Below are 14,648 nucleotides of genomic sequence, written 5' to 3' on the forward strand. Positions count from 1 at the left end.
GCTGGACAGACTGCAGTATGCAGACCACAGACATATCCATGTCTACATGCACTGCCGGTGTTTGTAGTGTAGTGGACAGTGGACGCAACCATGTCACCCCAGCCAGTGGGGTAGATCTTGGAAATGTAGCTTGTGACATCCCCCCCGTAAGCGTGTGCGGAGTGGGCTGGCCCGGCATACACCAGGCCAGCGTAAGGGTGTGATTAAAAGCACTTAGCTCTCTGCGTGGTTCTCTTATTGAAGGCCCAACGTGTCTGCCAGGGCGGCGCCTCCCACCCCGCCATGAGCCCGCCGCCGCCACCGTGAGCGGTGTTGCCTATGATCCTGTGCGCCTGCTTCACCCCGGGACGCTGGTCCCCAAACCCATCTTGGCCGCCCCTGCGCAGCCAGGCCTCACCGCTCACCTGCCGACACCGGCGTGTGTCAAAGAAGGCCCACCACGTGTCGGCGCAAGCTCCAAGCCCGAGGCTTGCGACCTTGGCAGCCTTCTCAGACCATCAGGGCCTCCGCGACAAAGGCCCGCTGTACTCCTTTCTCGTTGACATACTCTACCGCTGCCTCTTGCCTACACTACGGTCAAGTAGGTCACACATTTGGAACTGAGTCTTGATTATACAATGGCCGAGTACACATGTCAATGCAGAGTTTAAATCTCTATACTCCCTTCGATGTGGTGACACCAAGTCTGTGCATAGCATCCCAACCACACGTGTCTGTGGGCCCTTGATGACTACGCCTTCGGCCTACACTGCGGTTCAGCAAGCCTCACACCAATCCAATCCAGTCCGTACCAGGCAGGACACGGCATAGTCGCTGGCTAAACACCCGTTCTGCTCTGGTGCTTCTACCTCCGTCAACCACAAGTCATCCCTACATGCCATTTTCACGTCGTGTGTTAGAGTTTCAGGAGGAGCTTGCTGAACAGCAGTTGGCCCGCGCTGACCGCTGCCTCCGGCCTACGCAGCGGTCAAGTAGGTCACACATGTGGAACTGAGCCTTGATTTGTGTATGGCAGAGTTCATATCATTGCACGCAAGGAGAGGTGTAAGAGGAAGAAGCGTTTGGGTCTGGAGGAAAAAGGGTGTCATTGTTACGGAGGTGATCAAACACTGCCAACAACTGCTCTTGTCTCACTAACTCTGTGCATCGCGAGCCAACGACATGTGGCTGTGGGCCCCTGCTGACCGCTGCCTCTGGCCTACACTGCGGTCAAGTGGGTCTCACATTGGGAACTCAGTCTTGATTTATTTATGGCAGATTTGATATCATTGTACTGGCCTCATCGCAGACTGCATCCCCTTTCAGCTCCGGTGCCACTAAGTCTGTTCCCCGACATCCATGGACACTTGCTGTTTGAACTTTGGTGGCGACTGAGTCTATGGACTGGGGGTTGGCTTCATCATCATGTCAGTGATACTGACTTTGTGGCAAAAACTAGGCTGTAGCATTCCACTTCTCCATTTGCCATTACCGACTGTCTTCTGCCCTCTGCATCATGCCCTGGAGGACACCTACCACTGTCACCCGAAACCCTCCGCTACATTCACCTTCGACATCGACGAGGACCCGCTCAGCTCTCTTGGCCCTATCTCACTGTCCCATGGTGGTGTGCCTGTGCCAGCCGCAGTGCATCCGGGGCCACTAAATCTGTGCAGCTCAAGTCATGGACCCTGTCTAATAGCATATTGGATGGCCTCTGGGTCGATGGACTGGGGGTCATCAAGGCCATGTGTCTGTGGCCCTGCGCTGTCCGCTGGCTCCGGCCTCAAGTGTGGTCCACTTGGGCTCACACATCAAATCGAGTCCTGACCTGCACAGACGTCTCATCACAGCAGGATGCACACACCACCACGCCAGGACCAACTCCAAACAACAGGTGCCAGAGTCGGAAGTGTCTTACTGCCAGACTATCAGAGTTGACACACCTGTCGTGGGTGCCATCATCAGCTTGATACCCTGCTCAGCTCTTCAGGTGCCACTAACTCAGTGCACCACAAATCATGGACCATTCTGGTTGCATATTGGGTGAACATGTACTTTCCCCGGCTACCACCATGATGCTTCACAGTTGTTTCTGTTGTGCTGGTGTTTTCTGTTTCCGCTTTAATTGTGATCACTGTTCAAGTTGTTGCCAGCACCAATGACTCCATGGGTCTGGCTTACACTCACCCCACACACATCCAGCACAGACGTCACTGTACATGTGACCCTGGCAATAAAGGTGTTGAGCGCACTTGACCGTAGCCAGTTCAACGAACTATCTGGGTGTGTCTGTGTGCTCATGATGTTTGCATTAGGGCCCCGGGCCCTACAACATTACATTGTGCCGTGTACAGCGGACGCAGCCATGTCACCGCAGGCAGCGTTTGAGATCTTACACTTGTAACTTTGTCGTCCCCCACTCAATACGTAGGAGGAGTGATCTGGGCCGGCATATGCCAGTCCAGCGTGGGGGGGTGGATTATTATCCCGTGGCTCTGGGTGTGGTTCAGTACTGGAAATGTGCAAAGGCATGTGTCTCTGTCGCAGTGTGGGTCTCCGTTGGGGAGTGTAGGTGGTCCCTGATGTGACTTAGACACCCACGTATGTGATCTAGTTCGACTTCCATGAGGTAGAACCCCACCCACACCTGTTAGGCCACCCCCTTCTGGCAGTCTGACACCTGGCCTTGGAATGCAATGTGTGCTTTGGTGGGCTGCTGGGAGCCAGCCGTGGTGGTGGGTGTGTCCAGCTGTGTGGTCTGTGCAGGGGGTGGGGTATCCTCGATGCAGCTGGGCTGCCCTGCTCCAGGAGGTCGATTGCCTAAGATGTCCATGAACTGTTGTAGGGCGTCGGTGTCGGATGTTGGAGGTCCTCTTCAGCATCACTGGAGAGTTATCTGGTCTGCTCTGCTGGAGTTGTTGTTTGTCCCTCTGCAATGTGAAGGGGAGATGCTTGTTGACATTGTGTTGGCATTTATGTTGACGCATTGTTCAAGTTTACATACAGACTGCTTGACAATGTACATTGTGACTGTTTGGGAGGAGCCGACTATTTGATGCGGGACAGTGGACATTTGGACTACATGACGTAGGTGAGGTTGTACACGTACATTTTCATCTCACAGTTTCCTGCTATGTCAGATGTGATTGGCCATTTTCTACTCACAAGCGGACCCAGTTGTGTCCTCTATTCTGCAATGTAAGTGTTGCACTGTTTACCACATTGTCGTCCATGTGGCTGTGCTGTCATTGCTATTTGTGTGTGCTGCATTGTGGGAGAGTCGCCCCTGCAGCTGTGATTTTGCTGACCCTTATCCCTTGGAGGCGGTGTGCCTTTGACTTTTGTGCTTTTAAGGTGCTGTGATGTTGGCGACTTGGGTCATTTGTGCTCTTGGACGGTTTATGTACTCATGTGCATTGTTTGTCCGCAGATGTATTGTTGACGTCAGTGGTTGTTTGTGCACATGGATGTGTCAGAGTGTGACCTGCTCCTTTATGGATGTGGTCCACACTCAGCCACCTCAGTGTCGTGGCGTGCACAATGTCATGGTGATTATACTCCAGCCATGCTGCTCGTCATGTAGTGTCACTTGCATTGTCGGTGTGGCTCACAAATACGCATCTTTGCTTTGTTTGGCATGGGTGCATGTGTGTGTTGTGGGATTGGTGATGTGTGGGGTGGGACCCCTTTGGGCACATGGTGGACGGGGGCCTACTTGATGTTTGTATGTGTGCTGCAGTGTGCCACGGGGATCAGGGACATGACCCAGGGTCATTGTGGGTGTGCGGTGTGCTACACGTTGTTATGCATGTGTGCCATTGTGCCCGTCACCCCCCGTCCCCCAGTCCCTGTCCGTTACTCACCCTGTTGATGTTGTGTCAGGTCATGTCGAGCAGTGTCCGGACTCCTGACTCCTTGAACCGTCTCCACACTGATGACTGTAGCCACCATTTGCTCCAGCTCCTCCTGTGGCTCAGGACTCCCACCTACATTCGCCGTTGCTGCCTTCCTGTTGGCAGCGGGTTTCTGCTTGATTTGGCTTTTCACATCAAGCCAGCGCATCTAGGCCTCCTCGACACTCCGACTGCATTCACAATGGAATGTAATTTTTCCGTCTGTGTTGCCAATGACACGGTGGAGGTGACGGACAGTTGTTGTTGGTGTTCTGTCACCTCCGTGACGACGATCCGGTTGTCATGCGGACAGAACCGTGTCTTCCTCTTCCTCTTCTCCTTGGCCTTCACCGACCCCGAGGTTCCTTGGTGGTGGTCTGTGGTGTTTGTTGGGTTCGCGTTGACCTGGGCACTCGGTCTAGGTGCATCTATGTTGCTATGTATTTAATTTTGTTTGTGGTGTGTTTTTTTTGTTCTGCTTTTATAGTGCATTTTCCCGCATGACGCGTGGGAATTGCAGGCCTGTCGCTGGTTAGCGCAGATTTTTGTATCGCGATTGGCCTCATCGCATCTTTTTTCACATTCGGGTTTCGCATTTTTGCGGCCTCGCGTTGATTTTAGTGCGTCATTTGACGCGCTATGGTGGGACTATTGCATGGTGCCGCCGGGTAGAGAATACTACTTTAACACGGCATTGTCTTCATGCGAGAGACTGCGATATGCAAAGTTGCGTTAAGCTAATTTTGCGGTAGTTATCACACATTCTTGGGAATATGCCCCTCAATGTCACATCCCATTGCCTTTGTGAAAGCAAACACTCTACAAGTGCAAGGAGTGACCTGAGCACATACCCACAATGAGGACAATGAAAATGTAAGTGGGGGATTATTGTTGGTATTGTTTGATGTAAAGGACATCTGCATGCTCTGTGTCGACTATCATATTCTTTATTCTTACAAAACAGCGTATTAGGCCTCTGTGAGTGCTGAAGTACCATATATATGTGCGAGTAATATGCTTGGTTCAATTTCTTAAAACGTCAGTGTGACCCTCAATCCTTTCCAGTGCAATCCTGTCCCAGACAGCTTCACTCTGGATTTTACTGAATAAATCAAATTATGAGCTAAAAGCAATAGTCACCAAAACCAGTTCCTAGATGCATATAATTAATTTGAGAGCTCTGCCTAGCAGTTCAGTAGATCTTCATGAAATTTCCTCTCAATTGATTTATACAGACGAATAATTGTTCAGCTGGAAACTCCAGTAGGGGTGGAATTGTTTTCCAGGCATTTTTCCCAGTAACTGCTTATGTATGCACAGGCTAATATGACGTCATTTACTCTATGGATCTGAAAGTGCTTAACATTTTTGTACTGGCAAGAGGCATTTACCTGTGCCTGGAGTTTATGTTCCAGAGTCATCTGCACACTGAGAGACTTGTCCTGGTTACTCAACTTCAAACACAAGTTATTGTCAAGCCTTTAACAACATTTAAACACCTTTGTGTTCATGTGAAAAGTTCCTTAAATGACCATACCACGTAGGGCTAAATGACTGCACAGAGCACACAAGATCTATATTTCCCCTGTTTGACTGACACTTAACACATATTTGTAGTTTTATCTCTTTGTTCAAGATATTGATCAAGCAGAATTCTCCCCAATGTGCATCCCAGTGGCCTGTATTAGACAGGAGAACACAAACAGGTTTAAGGGACTTCATAAAATTTCCCAAAAATCACACACCTCGGGAAGCTGTATGTTTGTATCATTTACTAAGATCCATAAACTAATTTGTAGATGAGTTTTTGAGAATGTATATTCAATTGATTTGGAACACTTAGTTCAGCAACATTTGTTGCAGAATAGCATTGTAGCTCCTTTGTTAGCCTGCTTGTGAGTAACAGTGTTTCAACAGTGTTCCAAGTGAAGAACCCTAAACCAAAACTGGAAACTCCAAATATCTCACTGTCCCTTCTAGTGCAATGGAAGAGGTCTTGTAACTAGACCGTGAGAACAGATGCCACAAAGGACACGTTTGCATCTCTAAAGCTCTGTACTCTCAATTTACCCTTTCAGATGTAGTATTATTTTATGCCAATTCAATAGCTTAGTAAATTGAATCTGTGTGTGCTCAATAGGTTACTGCTAAGAAATTGAATTTCACCAGTGAAACCTGTTTGTTAAGTGGCAAGACAAAATTCACCTTGTAATTTGTGATATTTAAAAGCTCAATAATGATATTGTTATTTGCATGTTTCAGTGGCTTCCAGTGCAGTGCAGAGCCTAAAAGCAACTGCAGTCACCATCAGCACCGCAGTGATCCTGTGGAATGCAGTGCCTGGTGCTACAGGCTATCGACTGGCATGGGGACCCACCCCAGGTATTTGTTTGCAAACAATACATTAAAAAGTCACACATTGTAATAAAAGCAAAGTGTTTTGATAGGGTATGTCCTTAAGTCACTAGGTATCCTGTTTTTGTCTTGGCAGATTGGTGATGTCATAAATGTAATTTGAGATGTCACCAGTGGTGTCATCAATGATGTCATTTAAGATTTCATGAGCATTCTAATAAGTCAAGTCATAAGCAGTGCATGGGTTGGGACAAGTTATACTTAGCTCGGTAAACTATACCTTGTGAATTTCAGCGGTTCTTTGGTTTTTAAACATTACTCCTTATCGTATATACTCCTCCCATTTTTGCTCCAGGTGTGAAAGAACATATTTATTCAAACATAGTTTGCCAAGTAATGCGTTTCAACTGTAAAACCGGCCTTTTTCAAACTTGGCGTGCGCCATTTTACCACCTCATTTATACAGTGTAGTAGAGCCCGTGGTGTACAAACATAAAAGAAATCTGACATTGTCACTGCCCTCCACATAAAATACCACAACGGCTGAATAACTCCATTATTAATGTTTTCTCAAGCATGACATCCAGCTGTAGTGGTGAATCCCTTGGCTTGTACATCGACATTTTCAGCAGAAAGAACCTCTGGTAAAATACCTAAGACCAGTGTCGGTTCCTTGCTGCTAAATCCCAACTCCGCTGCACGAAGTCGTAAATGTAAACAGATGTAACAGGAGTGCAGCTTATTCAAAAGTAAAAGGGAAGGCATCATACATCCCGACAGCGCTTACTGCTACACCTGTTAAAATACAATTTCTAGTCTTTCCAAGGCACGCTGAATCATTGCATGGCAGTCAGAAGGGAAAATAAAGTGTATACACCAAAAGCTGATGTTCACCTCCAACGTAATTATGTTAACATTGTGCGTATGTCTGCACAGTCTCGAACCGGGGACCTTCAAGATGCCGGTTCGCACACACACAGTCTCAGCCATGCTCCTGTATTGTCACTAGAGACATCAACTCCTTACAAAGGTAATCAATATGTTCCATGGACACAAAGTTCCTCCATGTATTGTTCATTTGAAGTTTGCTTTACGGAGACCATTCACAGCAGGCGGATTTTCATACAGTCATAACACACAGACTCTTTCCTTCCTTGTAATCAGCCAAAAAACAGATTGTTTGAACATATTACAAGTGTCTGCTATTCCGTTCCAGCATATCTCTCTCTCTCTCTCTCTCTCTCTTTCTCTCTCTTTATCTATATATATATATGTATATATATATGTGTGTTATGTTACGGTATGGTATGGTATGTGTATTTTTAAAGCACACTATCACCGCTAAAGCTATCCTGGCGCTGAGCAAGTGAGCATGCCTAGGTTGGTTTATTGAAAAGCCAGGTCTTCAGCTTCTTGTGGAATTTAGGAAGAGAGGAGGAGGCTCTGATGTGGAGTGCAAGTTGTTCCATGCTTTAGGTGTAATGTAGGATAATGCCCCTTCTCCTGGGGCCGCATTACAGAAAGTGCCCCGGGGGCAGAACAGGCATGTACGCCCACTTTGTTCACCCCTGGGGCACTTTGGTATTACAGAAGGGACTGCAAATGCTGCTGCGCCTCTTCTGTAATATAGATTGTGCTAGCGCACATGTGGCGCCAGGACTATTTCAAGGTGTGTAATAGGGCCCCTGGTCTGGTTCTGTGTATGCGTGTGATGTGTGCAAGCAGGAGTCCTGTGATGCAGAGGAGTGTGGTTGGTTGGTGGAAGGATATGCAACTTTTCAGATAGGTGGTGCCTGACTTGTGTAGTGCCTTGAATGTGTGTGTAAGAAGTCTTAATTGAGTGTGTTTGTGTATCATGAGCCAGTGTAGTTTCCTGAGGTGTGATGTGAGTTCTGTGTGGGAGGTTGAGGATGATTCTGCCTGCCGAGTTCAAGATGGCTTCTGGTCTTCTAGTGAGTTGCTTTGTGATCCTGGCGTACAAGGTGTTCCCATAGTCCAATTTGCTGGTGACTAGGGGACCAGGTAGTTTTTCTATTGTTGCTTGGGATCCATTTGAAGATCTTCCTCAGCATCTTCAGGGTGCGGAAGCAGGATGCAGTGACGGCGTTGACTTGTGCAGGCATGTTCAGTTTGCTGTCGATGATTAATCTGAGGTTCCGGGCTCGGGTTCTGGGTGTGGGTGTGGTTAAGTGTCGAATGTGCTGTATATGGAGGCAATTTTGTTACAAAAGAATTCCGAGATCTTATTGCTAAGGTCTTGTGAGGGCAGTGGCGTAGCTAGGCCTTAGGCCGCATGTGGCGGCCCCTGCATTTTCTGCCCACGGTGGTCTGATCAAGGAAGGCGGTGCTGGGGATTCATGAGACCACAACAGCCGCAGGTAAGGGGGGGTTGCTGCCGATTCTTGCGGCCGCGACAGCCGCAGGTAAGAGCGTGCGGAGAGTGGGACTGACCGCCGCCCTCAAAACTCGTGCCACCTTGGGCAGTCCGCCCCCACTGCCCACCCCTAGCTACGCCACTGTGTGAGGGGTTGATATTGCTATAGGAGGCCAGGGGCAATGCCAAATCTTTTATGATAGCAAAAATGTCCTTGCTATTATTAGTGGTGGCGTTGATGCAATCTGCAAGAGCTGTGCGCTTGGTGTACCATATCTGCTAAAGGTAGTGTCTTAGCTAGGCCTGGGCGGTAAATTCCGTTCCGCTCGTGGAATTTGCGGAATTTGGGTACTTTCGCGTTCCGCGGAGAAGGCGGAATTGCCCAAAATTCTGTGTTCTGTGGGTTCGCGGAATGTTTTGCTTGTTCACGTTCTCAAAATGCGTGTTTGCGAGATATTTCCCCCGAGCACGCAAACAGCGTTCGCAAATAGGAAAAAAGCATTGCGAACAAGCAATTCCGCTTGTTCGCGGAATTTCTGCGTGCTCGCAGAGATTTTTTTACCGTTTCGCGGAGCTTTGCATAGCGCGACTACTTATATTCCGCCCACCCCTAGTCTTAGGATTGATTCGAAGTTGCATTTATCTGCAGTGTCGTGACCTTTCCTTCATCAGTTGCTTGCAGTGGCATTTCGTTATCCTGTGTTCCTCTGTGTACCAGCCGGACTGTGATCAGACTCTTGCCATTGGGTTGTGTTTGAGGGGAGCCAGGGTGTTGGCCCATGCTGTGATTCAGCTGTTAAGGTTTTTGATGGCTTTCAGCAAGTCACAGGTGTGCTCGGGCCAGTGCTTGGAGTACTTTTGCATCTGTATATGAGGCTTCCACACAGGGAGAAGTTGGCTGTAATGCCTATCTTAAACATGAGGTGTTCCATGTAGCAGGTGATGGTATCTGCGTAGGTGGGGGTAGCTGATGGCATCTTTGAATATGATGGTAATGCCACCTCATCTTGCTGATGGTCTTGCCTAATGATCTAGTAGCCAGCGGGGATGGCTGTAGCGATGTTGGTGCTGAAGTTGGGGTTAGCCATGTTTCTGTGAGAAAGAGCAGGTACACAGTGTAGTCGCGCTATAGGTCCCATATGTCTGTGGCATATTTGGTAAGCAAGCAGGTGTTGAGCAGCATGCATGTGAGTGTGGGATGTTGTTTGGGTGGTGTTTGATCTGTATGAGCATGAATGGGTGGCTAGTTTGTGTAAGTGTGAATGAGTGGGGAGCTGACTGCTGTTGGTGTAGCAGTGGTGGGTGTGGAGAGTGCATGAGAACTTTCAGGAGGCACATCTGAATGCTCCTTTCATGGTGTGTGGTGCGGTGTGGCAGCAGTGCAGCAAACAGCGGTGGGATTAATAGCATGGAACAGCGCGGAATGGTGTCAGTGGATTTTTGGGAGAACCTGGGTTCCTGGCGCTGGACGTGGTCTGGACATGAACAGGCGCATGTGGGCTTGCCTTTGATGCACCTGCTGTATGTCCATGATGCAGCCTGCATTGAATAGGTCCTTGGAGGAGCGGAGGGTACAGTGGGCTAGAAACCAGTGATGTCACTTCCTGTGCAGATGGATGATGGGAAATCCAGTGATGTCACTGACTGTGCAGATATATGAAGGAAAATCCAGTGATGCCACTTTTTGTGAAGATGATGGGGAATCCATATATATACACGTTTGCTTAAATGTTTGCATTTCAGTTTGTATGTATATATAGATTAGATATATACACACATACAAAGTCAAATGTAAACATTTTAAACAAACAATACACATGTGCAATGAAAGGCAGTTGGGCAAATTAATGTGATAGGAAGGTGTGGTGTCTGTTTTTTCTGTCACCTTCTAGTAGCAGATGTGGTGGACAAACCAACGAGCCCAAGGCCTTTGCCAGGAGATCACAGTATCTCAAGTACTTCTTTCAACACTGGACTCTGTTTTGTCTGGTTCCCAGAGACCACCTTTGTGTGCTATGCTTTATTACTTCTAGTTAAGATCCCCTTTTGTTTGGTTTTCTTTGTCTTACATTTTTGTGTGTATATTTGGCTTCTCTATTCTTTTTAAGGAGGACCCTTGTGGTGCAGCTTGATGTCCCAGAGGTCTTCCATTCCCTTGGAGTGCAAAGTGAGAAACACAAGGCCAGGGGCTCATTCTAAATGTTCTGGTTGGTGGTTGTGTACCAGGCTTAGGTCCCCCATTTTATGGTGTTGACCTTATCTTAGTTTTAGATAAAGTGCCTATGCAGAAGCGAGGGACGGAGCTAAACCTCAAGAATAGATGAGGCATTGTGTCCCTAACAGCACCCCCCAGCACAAATGAAATAATAGCATTTCACAAAATAAGCTCCCTGGAGTCACCAACAAAATGGAAACTATGAAGGTTTATTAATAATAATTCAAAGTGCAATACAGAGGGCAAAAACAATGTGTAATAACGTCAGAAGGAGGGTAGACAGAGATGATGGTGAAACCAAAAAGTAGTTTATTCTTTAGATTAAAGTAGGCATCTTAGGTTACAGGAATAGTAGACTACAAGGCAGTTGTAGCAGTAGCATCCTGGCTGCTCAGCCCATACACACCAACTAACATTTCACTCAACCAGACACACAGGAACATTCCATGACATCCCTCACACAATGGCTGAGCAGCAGGGCGCAGAATACAAAGGAAGGACAAAACATCAAGAAGAGCAGGATACCACACAATGGTCAGAATACATATAAGATCAGTATCAGAAATTAGTATAAGGCTCAATCAAGTGCAGTACAGAGCATGATATGAAGTGAACATTCAGCATAAAAATATTCCAGGTCCTAAACATGAGATAAACCGACAGAGATTCAGCCTCTAGAGTCAGGGAAACAAAAGACTGGCACCCCTCCAAAACGTACCACCTTTTATTGGAAACAATTCACAATAGGATTCACAATAGAAACATTCTCGCAAATTCACGATAGACTTCTCAATAGCACACTGCACAGTGTATATAAGGTGAGGAAGCTAAACGAAACACTTTACAGAATTATACATTGTCACCGACTGCCGTCATCCTAGCACTATCCCCTAACTGAATATTGAATGGTCATATTCTGACCTAATGGCATCAGATGCAGCAGTACATATCTAGTTACACAAACAAAACAAATGGAAGCCTCATAAAGGAATATGCCTACACTATCTTAAGCAGGAAGTGCCTTGAAAGTGGCAAAAGGCTTCCACCATAGTTCTTCAAGAATAGAGTGTGAACACAGAGCTTCCATGAAACAATGGCTGCATTGCAAACAAAGATGGAGTAAAGGCCTAGTTTGGGGCCTAGTTCAGAAAGTATAGAAGAATACAGCTCTACAAAGTGCAGTGCTCTCATTTAAGTTCAGAAATCTTTATAACATTAAGCACATGATTTTGATAACTTGAAATCAACTTTTACAATGGTCTTTGTCAATAGCAGCTAGAGCCTTGCTGTGTGTGGTAGCACCTCTTCCCCATCCCCTCCCACTTGCATCCAGACAGATTATGGTTTAGGAGGGTGGGGTGTCACTTATGGAAAACTGTTGACCAGACAGCATCTTCAACGTATGGTAGTTACTGACTGGTAACCCTTCATGGTGCTTGGGGGATGCTTCTGTTGAAACCCTCAAGGTTTGTGTGGGGATTGGCAATTACACTCGGCTGGCTCACTCCCTCTCCTGAGAAGATGGAGGGTGCTACAGTTACACATATTCCGACCTTCAGTGCTGCTGTTGAAAGTTTAGTCTTTCTGGAAATTTGAAGGTCTTCCTCCCCACCTCCATAGATTTAAATCCCCTTTGAAATGGAATGAGGTTAGATACTCTCACCACAACCTCATTAGGTTTTGTGAAGCATTACAATACTTTGTTGCACACAGAAATTCCGGTTCACAACATTCATATCACAGTGCATGTTTTGCTGGCTGGTTTCCCCTGTGGCTAGGATGGGTAATTGATTTGTGTTCCGTACTCTGTGATTCAAGCTTAGTGACCTTCCAGGCTTCAAGGTAGATGTTGAGAATGACTTTCCTATACGTTTGGGTCTGCTAGCGAGGTAAGCTTACGCGTCCCTTGCTGAGAGAACTTGTAATAATTCAAGTAGTGATAAATTCCCTTTCACCCTTTAGATCATTGGAGACAAGTATTTTTCTGAATGTCTGAAATTGTTAGTTTTCCCTACATGCTTTTTTCTGTTACTTCTTATACCCCTGTGCCAGTAACTGGCCATTTTGCTCAGTTGCTTGAGAACTGCTTCTTAAGCCTATTTGGACTTGAGGGTTTTGGGCTCAGGTTCAACTGGATCAGTACTGACTTTCAAGCCTACATGGTTATTTGCATCAGGGCCACTGACATTAATGGTGCTGCTATTACGGAAGTATGCACATATGCAATTTAATGTATTATGTATAAATATTGCTATTCAGCTACCTTGCACATCTTACCAATGATGATTTTAATTTTGCTATGAGATTTGTGATGCAATTCCTTTAAGACTTTCAGCTGTGCTAATATACAATGGCTTGACAGAGCTTTTTGAAGAAAAGTGCCAGGCCATCCCTGAAAGAACACATGTTGGTATAAAATGGCTCTTGCTTTAGATGCAAGAGCAAACATTTTTATACTTGCATCGTATTGTGAAAACATCTGGACACAGTGGGCCTGATTCACAAACTACATTTGGGAGTTCATAAAGTAGTATTACAAAAGGCAATTCACAAGCCTACGCTGGACAGATGCATCTCTTCCTCTGCTGTCTTTTCTGTACAGAAATCTGCACACAGAGGTAAATGTTTTGTGAAAATAGGCTTGGATTTACCCCAGACCAGTCTTGAAGTAAGTCAATTTAATAAAATTAATTTTAAATTTAAATTAGAAATATTCAGTAAATATCTTAGTGGTGGAAAAATAGCCAGACATATTTTCTAACAATACACTTAATTTAAACACATTAAATGAAACACCGTAACTTATTCTTAAAGATTGTATTTAAATGAATTAAATAAACAGCTTTTAACTAAGCTTACTACAAATTAAACAAAAATAAAAGTTAGTAATTTTATTTTTAAATTATTGTTTAAAAGTGACTATTTATACATTAAATCAATATAATATTCAATTATTTTATAATGTTATACAATTTTAATTTGAAGATATGATGTGTAGTAACTTGTAATTTTGTTTTATTAGTTTCAAGGGTAATTTTAATTATTTTATTTATTTTACATCTATATTTTACATTAAAATATATAGATATATTTTAAATAAACTTCATTAAATTCCCCCATACTGTCTTATAGGGAGATCTCTTTCCTAGTTGTGGAGAGCTTCACCAAAAGGTATAAAGCTGCTAATGATAATCTTTACACTCATAAATTCAGTCGTAGAAGGCTCCACCACCTCATTGAAGGGAGTGTGGACATGCAAGCCTACACCTAGGTGTAAATCTCCACTCACAAATGGGAAATGGCTAAAAAGCGGAGCGTTACACCTCGGTGTAGGACTAGATATGCATGTGAGTAGATCTACACATGTAAATTTACGTCTGTGAATCAGGCCCAATTCCTGCATTATGCACGCAGTTAAAAATAAGCCAATCTTAAACTAATACCTACCAATGTTACATTTTACTGGAGTTCTAGAGCAGTTCACTTTTACAATGAGACACAGCTTCACTTGGGTGCTCAGTGGAAATATTGACTCTCACATTATGAAGTTAGGAGTTTGTCTTGAGTATGGTGGACTCTTCGAAAAACTCCTGCCGGGGAGGGGGGGGGGGCGGGGTCATTGTTCTTTTGTTTTTCTGAAACAAACTCCCACTTTTGGAGTTTCTTAGCCAGACTATGAGAAATACAGATGTTGCCTTCTATATTCTCTTCTGGAGGATTCATATTCTTCATTGCATATGGAGACAAGGTTATTGGTTTCTGCTCCAGCTGTGGGATGCTGCCCATATTGTGCATTTGACTTGTGTGACTCTCCTCAGGTCAGGCGTAC

General features: G+C 45.6%; 1 protein-coding gene across 1 annotated transcript in view; it reads left to right on the forward strand.

Annotated features, from left to right (window-relative positions):
* Nucleotides 1–14,648, forward strand: part of LOC146855703 (uncharacterized) — a 1,104,791-nt gene that overhangs the window by 302,721 nt on the left and 787,422 nt on the right. The window contains exon 13 of the mRNA XM_085653597.1: nucleotides 6,138–6,257. Within this exon, the coding sequence (XP_085509723.1) occupies nucleotides 6,138–6,257 (120 nt within the window). The remainder of the gene's footprint in view (nucleotides 1–6,137; nucleotides 6,258–14,648) is intronic.

Source organism: Triturus cristatus, chromosome 4_1 (genome assembly GCF_964204655.1).
Source record: "Triturus cristatus chromosome 4_1, aTriCri1.1, whole genome shotgun sequence".
Lineage (NCBI taxonomy): Eukaryota > Metazoa > Chordata > Amphibia > Caudata > Salamandridae > Triturus > Triturus cristatus.